This window comes from Macrotis lagotis, chromosome 6 (assembly GCF_037893015.1).
Source record: "Macrotis lagotis isolate mMagLag1 chromosome 6, bilby.v1.9.chrom.fasta, whole genome shotgun sequence".
NCBI lineage: Eukaryota > Metazoa > Chordata > Mammalia > Peramelemorphia > Peramelidae > Macrotis > Macrotis lagotis.
Genome location: NC_133663.1, coordinates 187,974,726 through 187,990,501, shown reverse-complemented (window position 1 = coordinate 187,990,501; position 15,776 = coordinate 187,974,726). Strand labels below are relative to the sequence as shown.

The 15,776-nt window shown below is 32.1% G+C and overlaps 1 protein-coding gene across 1 annotated transcript in view; it reads right to left on the bottom strand.

Annotated features, from left to right (window-relative positions):
• Positions 1-15,776, bottom strand: part of SEPTIN10 (septin 10) — a 68,238-nt gene that overhangs the window by 24,633 nt on the left and 27,829 nt on the right. The window contains exons 2-8 of the mRNA XM_074192141.1: positions 12,992-13,060; positions 11,873-11,987; positions 10,802-10,997; positions 8,464-8,650; positions 5,160-5,321; positions 2,032-2,128; positions 114-282 (exon numbers count right to left, since the gene is read on the bottom strand). Of these exons, the coding sequence (XP_074048242.1) occupies positions 114-282; positions 2,032-2,128; positions 5,160-5,321; positions 8,464-8,650; positions 10,802-10,997; positions 11,873-11,987; positions 12,992-13,060 (995 nt within the window). The remainder of the gene's footprint in view (positions 1-113; positions 283-2,031; positions 2,129-5,159; positions 5,322-8,463; positions 8,651-10,801; positions 10,998-11,872; positions 11,988-12,991; positions 13,061-15,776) is intronic.

The following is a 15,776-nucleotide window of genomic DNA, read 5'->3' as shown; positions in this document are numbered from 1 at the left end:
TAATTGCCCCTCCCATATATCCTTCTATAAAGTTCTTACAGGTGGTCTTCTATATTAAAAAATATTACAACGCAACCTCTGTTCTTTCTCATACAAAATAATGTTCAACTTACCTGACTGGTTTGTTCTCTGGGTTTACATCTTTAAAACCCATTTCCTCCAGTTTACATCGCCTATAAAGTTCATAATGTCGAGTATGGGTTTGTTCTCTCAAGTCCTCCATATTTGTGCAAATAAGCATTTCACGGAGCTTTACAAAGTCACAGTGATTTTCATTTTCCACTAGTCAAAAAAAGGGCAGTAGGAAAAGTGTTGTATAATGCAAACATTTGAAATAACTTGTATTCTATTCCAAAGCAAAAGAGTTGTATTAAAATTAAATTATAAGCAAAATTAATTAAGAAATCAGAAAGATGTTAAAAATTCAATGTCTAGTGGATAGATTTGTATCTTTTGCTATTTTCTAATTACTCTTTGCATTATATATATATATATATATATATATATATATATATATATGCATGTAATCTAGATATTTAGCTCCATATTTTCCAATGGTTCTCTAATAATACTCCTTAAACAACTGTCATCAGGTCATTTCATCTAAAACTGATTAATAATAATTGCTTATCTTGGGACGGTTAGGTGGTGCAGTGAATAGAGCACTGGCCCTCAAGATTCTTAGTAATTGCCTAGCTGCGTACCCCCACTGCCTTGCCGAAAAGAAAAGAATAATTGCTAATCTCAAAAAATAAATGCTACAAACTTTCCAAGATTCTGAGCAATTAGTCAAATAGTACCTAAGTGTACTATTTGTACTAAGTGTACTATATTACTGTATTATAAATGACACAAAGTATGTTTCTCCTACAGTCTAAATGTGTTGTGTCTAAATAGTATAAATACAATGTGATAAGTTAAAATGAGTAATTTTTTAAAAATTTTTATACATTTCTTACATTAAGAAAATAGATATTTTATCAGAGTCTGATATCCAACAACGAAGTACATATTATATGACATATATAGTGCATACGTAATAATAATTTCTATTATATTATTATTATTTTTAGTATCCAAAAGAGGCACCATATTTGGCAAGTACTTAGAAAGATTTAATAAATGGTCCCAGGATCAGAATGTCATCTTAGGATCAACTGAGCAAAGAGATTATCACCAAAGAATTTGTCCCCACAATAATAAATCAACAACATTCCCACTATGTGCTAGACCAGATGACTTGGGGTGGGAAAGGAAGAGAGAATGCACACACTTTTAAAAACTATCCACTATTAATTATATAGATATTGTGATCTATCTTAGAAGAAATAGCCTCATCAATGAAAACACTAATATTTTGGTTGTGGTGAAATAATTTAAAAAAAATAAACACAGGTATAATTTATATAATGAGACTGAATGGTTAATTGTACTTTTTAATAACCTGCATGGAGGGGCAGCTAAGTGGCACAGTGAATAGAGCACCAGCCCTGGAATCAGGAGTACCTGAGTTCAAATCTGGCCTCAGACACTTAATGATTACCTAGCTGTGTGGCCTTGGGCAAAGCCATTTAACTCCATTGCCTTGGGGGAAAAAATACCTATAAAAAAATAATAACCTGCATGGAAAACACACACACACACACACACACACACACAGACCCCTATCTCTCCCACTATATAAATATATATATATATGTTTATATATGTATATATATATATATATATGTACAATTTGATCAATTAAAAATTTATATCCACAATACTATGGACTGTACATCTCAATTTGTAAAGAAATCTGTTTTTAACATTTTTGTAGCTATTCTAAAACAATTATCACCTACAATAAGCACTACCCTGATCAAAATACTGGATCCAATTTCCATTTTAACTTAAATTTCTAAATTAATTACAATGGCAAATTATAAATGATTAAAATAATGCATCTGATTGAAAATTATGATAATTATACTATAAGCAAATTTCCTTAAAACGATCATTCAAATACTTGTTTATATTCATTATATTCACCTTGAACAATACCCCATGGGTACTGACGAGCTTTCACCATCTTATTTCCAAGTTTGACCTCTTCCATACTGCCCACAACAGCAAATGGCAAGTGTCCCTGAAAAAGATCTCCTGTTATGTTTCACATTCTCATATCTATGTGAAAACAAAAACACCAAAATTTCCAAGTATTTGGATGAAGTGAATATCATAATAAAATTATTTAAAACAATATTATTTATAATTTAGCATTGTGTCTTAAAATTACTAAAACTAGGTTTCAAAGTTCATGATTTTATTCTCATTAATAATAACATACATAATATTAATAAGATGTACGCACAAAATTGAAATCCATCAAACATTAATTAAATGTTCACAATGGTCAAGGCACTTAAGCAAGGAACTTGAAAATACAGTATCAAATGCAAAAAATAGTCCTGCCCTGAGCCCTTGCCTCACATTTTACTTCCAGCTGACATTAAGTTAAAACTGACTACATAGCAACCCCTAAAACAAATTCAGCTTTAGATCTTGACAGGTAGATGTATGGATATATAGATACCTGTTGTAAAGGTAAAAAATTGATAAGTAAATTGCTTCTATATAAATGTCAGTCATTGTTGACTCTGGCACTGCTTCTGGTCTAGTTGACATAACAAGAAACTCAAAAAACTGGTTTAGACCAAATTAAGTGGATATATAACTAGCAAAAGGAATAATTCTGAAATAATAGTTAATCATAAAACAGCTTAGGCATTAGAGAAGGAAAAATTCAGTGAATACTGTATATATTAGTTGAGTTCTATTAAAGCAACCCTAAATTCTACAATCAAATTAATTAAAATGCATTTATTAGTCACAAAGCATAGTATAGATCTTGTATAGATTATAATGAGTAAAAAAATGTTTCCTTATTGGGAAATATATTTAAAGCAGTAGGAAGATATGATCAAGAAACAAGAGCATACTGGTAAATGTTTAATATTTAATGTTTTCAGAGAAAAAAACCACTATGTACAACACAGATTTTAAACATTTATGAATCATGAACATTTTCTCCATCACCTTCTTAAGTACAATCAATAAAACAATGATTTTTTTTAGAGTATGCCGATTTCTGATGTGTAAATGCTCACAAATTTAACAATCAGTTCACAAATGAGCTTGTACTAACTGCTACAGAAAGGAGGGAAAAGGAGAAGAAATAAAATACTCAAGTCCTGTAGGTTGGAATGTAGGATTTGAAAAATAAATAGAATTTCCAATAGGCAGTAAAGAAGGCAAAAGAAATTCCACACAGAAAAATAAGAATAGCAAAGGCTGAAAGATAAAACTCCAGAAGACTTGTTTGCCTATTAGAGATTTGTAAAAGATTTTGAGGCAAAAAGGTGTTTTTAAAAAAAACCATTTAGTCTGAAGGAAAAAAAAGCTAATAAAGAATTTATATGCTTCCCAAATTGTGAATATAGAACCCCAGAAGTGCTCCCCAGGGAAGATATGGCTCCAGTCAGCAGTTTGTCTTTTGAGAACTGCCACAGATGCAAAAGCAACCCTTGAAACTAAGTTTGCAACAGCAACAAAAAGAGGAGCGGAGGAGATAAGCTTCCAACAGTTGGCAAAGTAGACATAACCATCCCATCATGGAAGAAGTACAAAAGGTTGTCATATAGTTCTTTGAAGAGAGAGAAACAACCAAAAAAATGGATGATGCTGATAAGAGTTGTTCAGAAATATACTATTTCCTAGTATTTGTTGCTGTGGTGCTGTGCCCTCAAAGGACCCTGACATGACAACCCAGGTGATCTCTTCTAACTTAGAATTCCACTCCCTTTCCATGAGATGTCTACCCAGATTTGTAACTACTAATCAAATGTTTAAATCCTTTTTGGGTATCAAGGTTACAAGGAGACAGCCTTGGTTTTCAGAAGAGAAGATATTAGTAGACCTCTCCTCCACAAGTAACTATACTAATGGATAACACTACCTCATATCACCATGGGTTTTTGGATCCTCACTAGAAATTTGAAGTTTAAACCAGACATGGTAAAAGAGGAAGCCAGAAACTAGCAAGACCACCTCGACTGGTAGCATCAATAACCTAAGATCTGAGAGTAATGCAGGTTTCTATGTGATCATCAAGACCAAGTTGGACTTCCTCTACCCATTTGATATGTCCAATAAAAGGAACAGGTTTGATAGGTACATATGTGAGAAAGGGACACATTCTCACCAAAAAAATGACTTACCTACAAAGTGAAGGGCTGAATGAAACAGTAAAGACAATGGAGATTTTCTTTACAAGTTAGATTCATTAATCAAACTACTGAACCAGGAGATTTGGGGCTGCCCTAAGGTCACCATGCATAAGACAAACATCACTAATAAACAAAAAATTATAAGGTAAAAAAAGCAAGATTATAAATACATGTGTGCATATATATAAGATTGTAAACATAGATGTCCTGTTTTCATTGAAGACAAACTAAAAGAACTGAATCAATTCAAAAGTACCTTCCAGCTTTATGACAGAATCAGTTTAAATTTTAATTAAATGGTAGGAAGCTCTCCTTAACTTTAAATGATTGAAACATTATCATATATAATCCAATTTAAAAATTCCTTCCAGTCCTGAAGGGGTTTGAAGAATAAGGGCAGGAAGAAATAATTCTTTTTTTTTTAATTTTTATTTTAAGGCAATGGAGTTAAGTGACTTGCCCAAGGTCACACAAAGCTAGGTAATTATTAAGTGTCTGAGGTCAAATTTGAACACAGATCCTCCAGACTCCAGGGCTAGTGCTCTATCCTCTGTACTACCTAGCTGTCCCAGGAAGAAATAATTCTTAAGAATTTAAATCTTGGGTTTCAAATCTGACTTCAGACACTTACTAATTACCTAGCTGTATGACCTTGATTGGGCAAATCACTTAACCCTATTGCCTTGCAAAAACAAAAAGATAAAAATAATAACAAAAAAAGAATTTAAATCTGCAAAGCAATTTTCCCTGATCAGTAAAATAAAACATCAGTATCAGACTTTTCTAATTAAATATGTTCAGAGTTAATAGCTGAAGAAAACTAAAATGAAAGAACTCTTAGCCAATAATAGTAACCATAAACAAAAATATACTCAAATATTAAGCTCTTACATTCATTGAGGAGTTAATTTGAGAAATAGTTTCATCATCTGTTGGGAACTGGTATATCTGGACTCCATTGCTGACCAACTCACTCATCAGTTTGATCTTAAACTTCTGTAATTCAGTTTTAGAAATTGTATCTGCTTTGGCAATCACAGGGATGATATTTACCTAATAGCATTTGTTAAAAAAAAAAAATTCAGACATCCAAAAATTATTTTTATATTTTTTACATAAAAGCTTTCCCAGTTAAAATTAAGTCTGACAATAAAAATTTTTTTACCAAATTCTGTTTTAACATCATTTCTTTAATGTACCACACAAACTATAGGTGTTTACCTTGAAAAGTGTCAGTTGTAAGTTGGAAAAAATTTACAATCTATCTAGGTTAGAAATCCAATCTCTTCTTTCTTGACTTCTCCTCCTCCAAAAAGTTCAGGTAATAACAATATACCTAAATATTCAAATCTTATGATATAATGCACAAGATAGTTCTACTTTCCTTTTAGTTTAGATGCAAAGTGACCAGGGTTAACCCTGTGCAAGAAGCAATGGTGATTTGTTTCTGTTTTCCTCCCCTCACAAAGAGTTATTTCTATGTGATAATACCCCATTCCCTCTCCATAGCCCTTTATCCAACTAGGTATTAGTTTATTTACCATACCTCTCAAGAGCATTTAAGTTTTCATGTAAAGTTTTTAAACATTAAAAAGTCTCTTAACTTAAATATATATAATACACACACACACACACACACACACACACATATACACACACATACACTAGTACAATTTCACACTCTGACAGGCTGGGAATGGGAAAGATCCTTTGAGGAAGAAGGAAAAAAGTTGAGCTTATTCCTAATTTTATTTATTCAACTGCACAGCAGTTTTGGCTGTTCACTTTTGGAGGTGAAAGCTTTATGCACTTATATATAGTAGTGTCAGAATCTGTAGCACAAAGCACTTATAGAGTCTATTTTTTGCTTTCCTCATTTCCCCTATACTAAATTTTATTCACTCACAATGTGTTTTTTTTGTTTAATAACATCTATTTATTTGTTCTACTGATGATAAATTGCCTATCAAATGAAAAGTCAAAAATCTGACATCCAAAGTTCATCTGACATCCAAGTCAGTTCATTACAAAAATTACCTTTAAAAGGAAATGCTGTCACTGCTATATGCACAACAGCATTCCGCAATAAAAAAAGGAAATCAAACTCAGCTAACAGTTTTTAAGGATCATTAAATGGAACATTATAATGTTTTTCCAGTCTTAATAAAATTACTTAAATTTTTCATGTGATCTGACCTTTGTGATATGTCACAATAATCTACAGGAGTTTTTCCTTTTGGGATAATGTCAAATAATTTTTAAAATAACTGAACAATCAATTAAGGCTTGAAAGTCCCCTGTTGTTTCTTACTTTATAAAGATAGTCATCTTACTCATGTTTGTTTTCATGGAATTTGGTTTCCTATATTCTTTTATCAGCTTATCTATAAAAGCCTAACTGCTAAATTTACTCTGGATAAAATTATTAGAAAATTCCAGGTTATTTTTTTCCCCTTTACAAAACAGAAAATTTATTTCTTCATTTATACTACTGACTTCACAGTATTAAACATGAATAGAGACTCTAAAAAGAAATGCTAACATCTCACTGTGAATTAAGAAATTGAGCCAGAAAATCATTAAGAATGATTAAAGCTGAAGAGGCCTAAATGAGAAAAACTGCAAGGATAATCTATAAATTGGAGGATATTGGTGATTTTGGCACCTATTTGCCTAAAGAGCAACTAGCCCAGAAAGGACCTTCTAAGGCTCCCTATTATGTGAGCAAATCAATTTTCTTTAATCTATATGCTTACTTGATTAGTAATTTATATTACTAAGTGTATGACTCTTTAAACAGAAAAATTCTTGGTGCCAAGAGAAACATAATATTGAAACATTTTTCATGTGGCAAGTTCAAAATAAACATAATCAAAAGTAGCTTGCTTAACAAATGAGTATCCTCTTAAAATGATATAATACACTCTGCTTTTACTATTAAAAATATTTTATATTTAATTAAGGCATTCCTCTTCAATTTTTGACATTATAATGTTTTCCCAGTGATTTGATATATATAATATACATATATACACACATACACTCTTTATTCACTTTGCTATTGATCTACAATACTTGCTGTCTCTTCCAAATGGCTCATAATCATTTCTTGCACCTTCCTCTTCAGACATGTTTACTTCACTAATATAAAGCAGCTTAATGATTCCTAATTATAGTTATATGTGCTACACAACTCTTAATTACCTATGACATCTTTACTGTTTCTAAAAGTAAAAACAAGCAAGTTTCACTGAGATTCTGCAAAAACCATTAAAATATTATAAGCATAGAATCTTTTTTTTATCTAGTCAACAAGTATGGAGTTGATAACAATGAACAACTATACCATTTCTGCACATTAGTGAAGTCTCAGAATGAAAGTGTTCAAATATTATTTCAAAATTAGATTGAATTTACATTACTTTCAGCATCCTAGCTTCTCATCTGACCAGAAGCCATGGTCATCACACATATTGAAACCTTTCTCTTCACACCATCATCACTACCAGGGAACTTCATCTAAAGTATTTGCTTGATGAATTTCCTCCTCTTTCTCTAACCTAATAGGGCCAAGAGGAGAATTTAGGGGCATACTGCAATCATTCATATCTTTTCTCTCTACATTTAACTATGAAAACAATTCATAAATAACTGAATTCCAAAAACAGGCTGACATGCTAGAGGAATTCAAGTTTTAATTTCAATGTTCCTAGTCTATGCTCACTTTGCTTTATTGAGTTTAACATTTATGGGTCTCCAAATAGTAAACCAAGAGAGATAGCTATGATTTAGTGGTAAGAATGCTGGATCTGAAATAAGAAGATCTGGGCTTAAATCCTGGCTGTGCTCCCTGTGTAACCATAGAAGAATCACATAAATTTCAGTTTTCTCATCATAAATCATAAAGTCCAATATATGTTATCAATTATTGAAAGATACCCCAATATCTACAATTATTTTTAAAAGATATCCTAATATAATAAAGATATTAATTAGGGATATTAAGATATCCAAAAATATCTTAAAATATCCCAGTCATTGAATAAATGAAAAAAGATGTATAAACACTCATAAATAAGCATAATTTAAATATATGTAAGTACATTTTTAAAAAATAAGATTAGCCTTCACATAAATAAATTAAAAAGAACAGAAAATGGGTGAAGTAATACATTGTCTGCTTTCTAAATCTCACCTTACTATCGAGGCTCTTCATGGTTAACAAATCAAGTGTCTTAAGGGAATGTCCCGTAGGTGAAATAAAGTAAAGGCAGGCATGAATTCGAGAATCATGGTAGTTAAAGAGAGACCTTTTTATCTTCAATTCTTCTTGGAGATAAGCTTCAAATTGAGCATCTATGTAATCAACTATTGGTTGATAGCTGGAGAAAAAAAAAGTTATTCAAGTATTTTATACCATATATTTACATTCCAGTAAGGTATTAATTTCAGTTATGCTATAGTAAAGATATTTGCTAAATCAACAATTTTTCCAACAGAATATAGTGTGCTTCACTTCATATACAGGGTTAATGCAATTGACCAATCAGGAAGGAATATTGATACTTAATTTGAAATTTTGAGTTTTATACATGGAAACATATATATTTAGATCTTCTTGCCTTTACCTATACTATCCTGCCTTACCGAAATAAACATTTTAATCAAATAATTTTTAGATTTTTTTTTAAAAAACAAGTCTTAATGAAAAGCAAAACCAAAAATTGTTGAACAGCTAAAAGCAATTTCCATTGTAAATCTGAATACTTACTATCATCAGAAAAGCTTCTGGTTAATCATTCAACTGCTTCCTGAGTACTTATGTGAATTACTCTTTTGCAAATACAGTAACTATTAAAAAGAGTAAGTTAATTTATTTTCAAAGAAATTCAAATACAATTCTAAATCAGATCATTTAGTATAATGTGTATAATACAAATGTGTATCATGATACACAAACTTGAGATATACAGATCACAAATTAAAAAAAGAAAAAGAATAAAGAAAAAGAAATGAGGATTATTCACTTTTCAAATTTGTTTTTACTAAATAAGAAAACAGAAAATAGGAATTCCTTAAATTCCCAACTCCTTCTGGTTTAATTATTATAATAAAATTCAACTTCTAAAAATTATAAATATAATTTTTTAAAAAACTGTTACATGAAGAAAGGTATCCTTATGCTTTCTTCAGGGAACTGCTCTACACTACAATGTTGTTTATTTATACAATTCTGATATAGTAAGATCCTGTTTAAATTGTTTTTTAAAAATTTTATTTATTTAAGGCAATAGGGTTAAATGACTTGCCCAAGGTCACACAGCTAGGTAATTATTAAGTGTCTGAGGTCAAACTTGAACTCAGGTCCTCTGGACTCCAGGGCCGGTGCTCTATCCACTGCACCACCTAGCTGTCCCTTTAAATTGTTTTTGGAAATTTTCAGGAAAACTTATTTCTGAATAGAAGTAAAGCTAAAAGTTTAAAAATTTGCCACCTTCATTTGTTTCTAATCATTGTGTTAGCATTTAGTATCAGTCCCTCACTTCCACAATGTCCACATAAGCAATTTCTTAACATTTAAGGTAAGATAATTATAAAATTATAAAATGTAATAACACATCAAAATTTAAAAAATTTACTCTAAAGCAATTTTTTTTTGCAAGGCAATGGGGTTGAGTGGCTTTCCCAATGCCACACAGCTAGGTAATTACTAAGTGTCTGAGGCCGGATTTGAATTTAGATACTCCTGACTCCAGGGACAGTGCTCTATCCACTGCGCCACCTAATCACCCCTTAAAGCTAATTTTTAAATAAGTGGACAATTCACATTTCCTTCATTCAAGCACTTTATTAAGCAACTACTAAAGTTCGATAGAGTACAGAGGAGCCTAGTGAATGGAGTGCCCAAGCCTGGAGTCAGAACTCCTCTTCCTGAGTTCAAATCCAGCCTTAGTAAGTCATTTGATGCTGTTTGCCTTAGTTTCTTCATCAGCAAAATGAACTGGAGAAGGAAATAGCAAACTACTCCAGTATCTTTGCTAAGAAAATACAAATAGGGGCAGATAGGTGGCGCAGTGGAAAGAGCACCGGCCCTGGAGTCAGGAGTACCTGAGTTCAAATCCGGCCTCAGACACTTAATAATTACCTACTGTGTGGCCATGGGCAAGTCACTCAACCCCAATTGCCTTGCAAAAAAAAAAAGCCTAAAAAAAAAATACAAATAGGGTCACAATTGTTGGAAATGACTAAAAGAAGTTTAGGTTATTTGAGTCAAAGGAGATGATACAAATAATAAGATCTACCCCCTAAGGTCCCTTAAAACAGGAGAAACTAAAGGAATTGGACAAAAGTAACAAAATACAAAATATAAGTTGATAAAAACATAACAGAAGGAAATCATATAACTACCATAAGCAGAAAGGCAGATCGCAGTTACATGAAAACAGGTTTGTCTTTTAAAAAAAAAATACTTTAAATGATTAATATTATATTAAATAAATGTTATATCAACAAGGAAAAACTAAGTAACTAACCTCTCTTCTTTATTTATCTGGTCACCAAATCCTACTGTATTAACAATGGTCAGTTTCAACCGAACACTGCTTTCTTGGAGTTCATATGTCTGTGCTTTAAGTCTTACATTTGGATGAAAGTGTGAAGATTCAAGATCATCAAAATTTGTGTTAAACAGTGTATCAATCAGAGTTGATTTTCCAATTCCAGTTTCCCCTGAAATGAGAAGGAATTTCATAAATACATCTGAGCAACACAGCGAGGTAAGAATCAACAAAAATTCAATAGTAACTTCAGGATCCCAAGAGTCCTAAAAGTATGGTGTTTTACAGTAATAACAGCTAATAATAGCCAACATTGATATAGCACCTACTAAGTGTCAGCTGTGCTAAGTATTTTGCATTTATTTATTTGACTCTCTCAACAAGTCTGTAGATGATATTCTCGTCCCTATTTTTACAGGGCCCCCCAGAGCCCAGTAAACAACAAAATGAATATACATGGAACATATCAGAACCCTCAAAAAGTTGTAAAATGCTTAAAGAATTAGAGAATAAGTATTATTTAATTATTATATTTCAAGAATTCAAGTGCTATTTTGATCAATTTTAAAACTCTAGCCCACTGTCTCAAATAGAAATTGTCACTATAAAACTAATATCTAAAGAGTAGTTTCAAATGATTTTGAGTATAATAAAAAAGTATGATATAGATTATGATTTAAACTGAAAAAAATTTAGCAGACTTCCACATGAGAGTAGTTGCACATATATTGACTGAAGAAAATAAATGCTTATAAAAAACTACTATCAATATTCAGTAAACTTTTATTTTTTTCACATCTACTTACACTCCAAAAGCATTTATTCTGTCAAAGTACGTACATTTATTTGTTGAATGATATATAAATTTTGTTTAAAGTAAATAAAGATCAAAATTAAAAAACTGCATATAAGGACTACTTAGGTGGGTTACAGATTAGGAATCACTTGGATAAATGTTAAATGGACATTTGTGATTTTTTTTTAAAAAAGACTTTATGCTTTATGTTTTGAGAATGTTAGAAAATGTCAAGAAAGTTTGGAACTTACCCACACAAAGAATGTTGAAACAAAACCCTTGTTGAATGGACCTGTTGACTAACTGATCAGGTAAACTTTCAAAACCAACATGGCCAGTAATATTTAAACAACGAGGAATATCATCCTGAGTATAAGAAGAAATCTTTAATTAATATAGAATGTTTAATTTTTTAAGAATTTGTATTATTATTAGTGGAAAAAGTTAGTTTCCCACTACTTCATTCTTTACTTGTATGATTATGAATCAGTTACATAATTCTTTTGCAAAATGAGGGCTCTAGCATAGATGACTTCCAAAGTCCCATTCCCACTCTAAATCCTATGGCCATTCTACTCTGAGATCAAGTACACAGTACACAGTGTTTAATAATCACGGTAATTTACTGTTTAACAAACTCAAAGATCCAAGCTTTGGGGGAAAAAAACTCATTATTTGACAAAAATAATTTTTAATAATGCTTAAAAGATGAATGTTTAAAGATTTTTAACATGTGATTGGAAAAATAAAATAATATTTAAAAACTGGTAATGATTGTATATATATCATTGAAAAGATCTCTTTAATGCTAGTTAGCCTTCCTCCCTTTAAATCCAAATTAACTGTATTAAACTCATTGCATTATTAGAGAACAAAATAATTTAGAACTGAAAAAACCCTTTAGTGTCATCTAATCTAATCCCTCAATCAATGAAGCATCCCCAGACAGATATCCGGTGGGTTTACATATGTCCAAGGAAAAGTAAGTTAACCTAAACACTTAGGGCAGCTTTTTCCCACAATCAGATAGATAGCTTTATTATTTACAAATTTCTAAGACTGCATCCATCAAAATAATACTATGCTTTGCATTTAGGTCTAATGAGATAAAGCTGTGCTTTTCTTTCTCTTTTGATGTGAAATATGAAACAGTATTTTACTTGGATAAGAGAGGTTTCCAGATCAAAAACATTTGACAAGTTTCACAATTATTAAATTCATCATTCTGGTTTTAAGTCCAAGAACACATTTGTAGATAAGTTAAAGCCAAACATAAGTCTCTATCACATAAGGTCTCTTGGTTAAAATCAAATCACGGCATCATTTTTAAAGTATAATTCACATTATCATATAATTAAAGATATACTTACTATTTTTTCTTCTTTGCCTGCCTGTGAGATGGAACATGTTGTTTTCATTCCTCCAAGAGACTGATAGAACTGAAAATATAAAATTAAAAACTTCTTTAAAAATTCACCAAACACAAAAGGAAGTAAAAAGATTATGCCCGAACAACCTAAAAGAAACTAATTTTTAAATAACATTATTTCTGAGGAGAAGGGAAGAGGAGGGCAGGATCTAAACTTTTGATTTCATTAGGGTAAGGAACTCCAGGCATAGAAAGTTACTTTATCAAAGCAGATTGGCATTTCATCTATCACTTATATAACCTTGTGCAAAACCCGTAGGCAGAACCTACTGAGGATTCTAAGAAATGTTTCTAAGAGAGGATTCTAGGAAAATGGCAGAGTATGTCAGAAAACTTTTGGCTCTCCAAATTTCTTCCACAAAAAAACAAACAAACAAACAAACAAAAAAAACAACATCACCTCAGAGTGAACATAGAGCAGCAGAAATAAATGGGAGTTGAAGTAATGCAGTTGTCCTCCTAAGACAAATTGAGAAGACTCCAGGAAAGACTTGGCCTCCTTAGGCTATGTGAAGTGCAAACACCTCCAGGCCAAGCAGAATCAACAAGCCCTGGGTCAGCTGGAGGAGGGAAGCAGCCATAGCCTCAGCAACTTTCACCACTTAAAGTGTGGGGTCAGAAGTCTGAATAGGAGAATCCTGGATATCTGCTGAGTGTGGTAGCAGAGGGGCAAGGGCAATTGCAGGAGAGCAGAGTCCCTGGTTTCAGTTCCAGAGCAGAGAAAATAGCAGTCCACAGGGAGCAAGGGACAGCCTAGCTAGAGGTCCTAACTGTAGGTTAGGGATGGAAAGCAGAGTCCTAGGACAATGATCAGAAAATTACAGTAGCAAGGACATGAGGCTTGGGGCATCATTCCTTACACCTCAGGACTAAAACTTGATTATATTATTAGCTGCTAAAAACGAAATAAAACTAAAAATGAGGGGGCAGCTAGGTGGAGTAGTGGATAAAGCACCGGCCCTGGAGTCCGGAGTACCTGGGTTCAAATCCGGTCTCAGACACTTAATAATTACCTAGCTATGTGGCCTTGGGCAAGCCACTTAACCCCGTTTGCCTTGCAAAAAAAAAAAAAAAAAACTAAAAAAAAAAACTAAAAATGAGTAAGTAAAGGAGAGAGAACCCCACTATAGCTAAATAGACATCGGGGTTCGTATCCAGAGGAAGATAGTTGGGCTAAAAGAGTCACTCCTTTTTCAATGAAAATTGTCAAATGGTCCCATCCCCCCTAAGAGTTTTTGGAATATCTTAAATTAGGTGGAAAAAGAGCAAGAAAATTACAAAAAGAAAGTCAACCAGCTGGAAATAGGGAATCAAAAACTTAAGGAAGAAAATAACTCTTTTTAAAACAAGAATTGGGCAAGGGGAAGCTAATGATGTTCTAAGTTACCAAGAAATAAAAAAAAAATCAAAATGGGGGAAAAAAGAGAAAAAATGTTAAGCATATCATCAGAAAAAACAACTCATCTGAGGAACAATACTGAGAAGACACAATAAAAAATAGTTGGACTACCTGAACATTATGATCAAAAAAGAATTGATAAAATACCACAAGAAATTATCATGAAAATTTGTTCTTAAATTCTAGAATAAGAAAGTAAAACAGAAATAGACAAAAAAAAACCCACCACTCACCACCTGAAAATCTCTCAAAGGAAAAGTTAGAGGAACATTATAGCCAAATTTCAAAGTTCTCTAACAGATTAAGGAGAAAATATTACAAGTAACAAGGAAAAAAGAATTTAAATATCATAGAGCTACAATAAAAATTACACAGCACCTAAACACCCTGCTACACTATACCAAAGGCCTTGGAAAAAGCCAAGAAAAAGAGCTAAGGTTTTAATCAAGGTTAATTTAGCTAGCAAAGGATACTGAATAGGGACAGAGGACATTTTATGAACCCTGTGGACCAGTGGAATACACTAGGTGCAATAGCCAATTGTAGTAATTTGCTGTTTGATAAAACCAGAGTCCAGCTATTGGGATTAAAAACTCTCTCTTTATAAAAACTGCTGGGAAAATTGGAAGTTAGTATGGAAGAAACTTAGATTAGACCAACACCTCACACCCTATTCCAAGATAAGATCCAAATGGATACAGGATTTAAACATAAAAAACAACACTACAAACAAATTAGAAAATCAAGGACTTTACCTGTCAGATCTATAAGGGAGCAGTTTATGACTTAAATAGAGATGGAGAACATCATTAAAAACAAACTAGATAATTTCAATTATATTAAATTAAAAAGCTTTTGCACAGATAAAACCACTGCAACCAAGATCAAAATAAATGTAGTAAACTGGGAAACAATCTTTACAACTAATGCTTCTGACAAAGGACTCATTTCTAAAAGATACAGAGAACTGAGTGATATTTTTTAAAAAAAGCCATTCCTCAGCTGACAAATGGTCAAAGGATATGCAAAGGCAATTTACAGATGAGAAGATCAAAGAAATCCATAGTCATTTGAAAAATTGCTCTAAATCAACTTATTAGAGAAATGGAAATTAAAGCTTCTCTGAGGTACCACCTCACACCTCTCAGACTGGCCAATATAACCAGAAAGGATAATGATCATTGTTGGAAGAGTTGTGGGAAATCTGGGACACTATTACATTGTTGGTGGAGCTGTGAACTCACTCAACCTTTCTGGAGAGAAATTTGAACTATGCCCAAAAGGGCAACAAAAATGAGCATACCCTTTGATCCAGCAATACCACCAC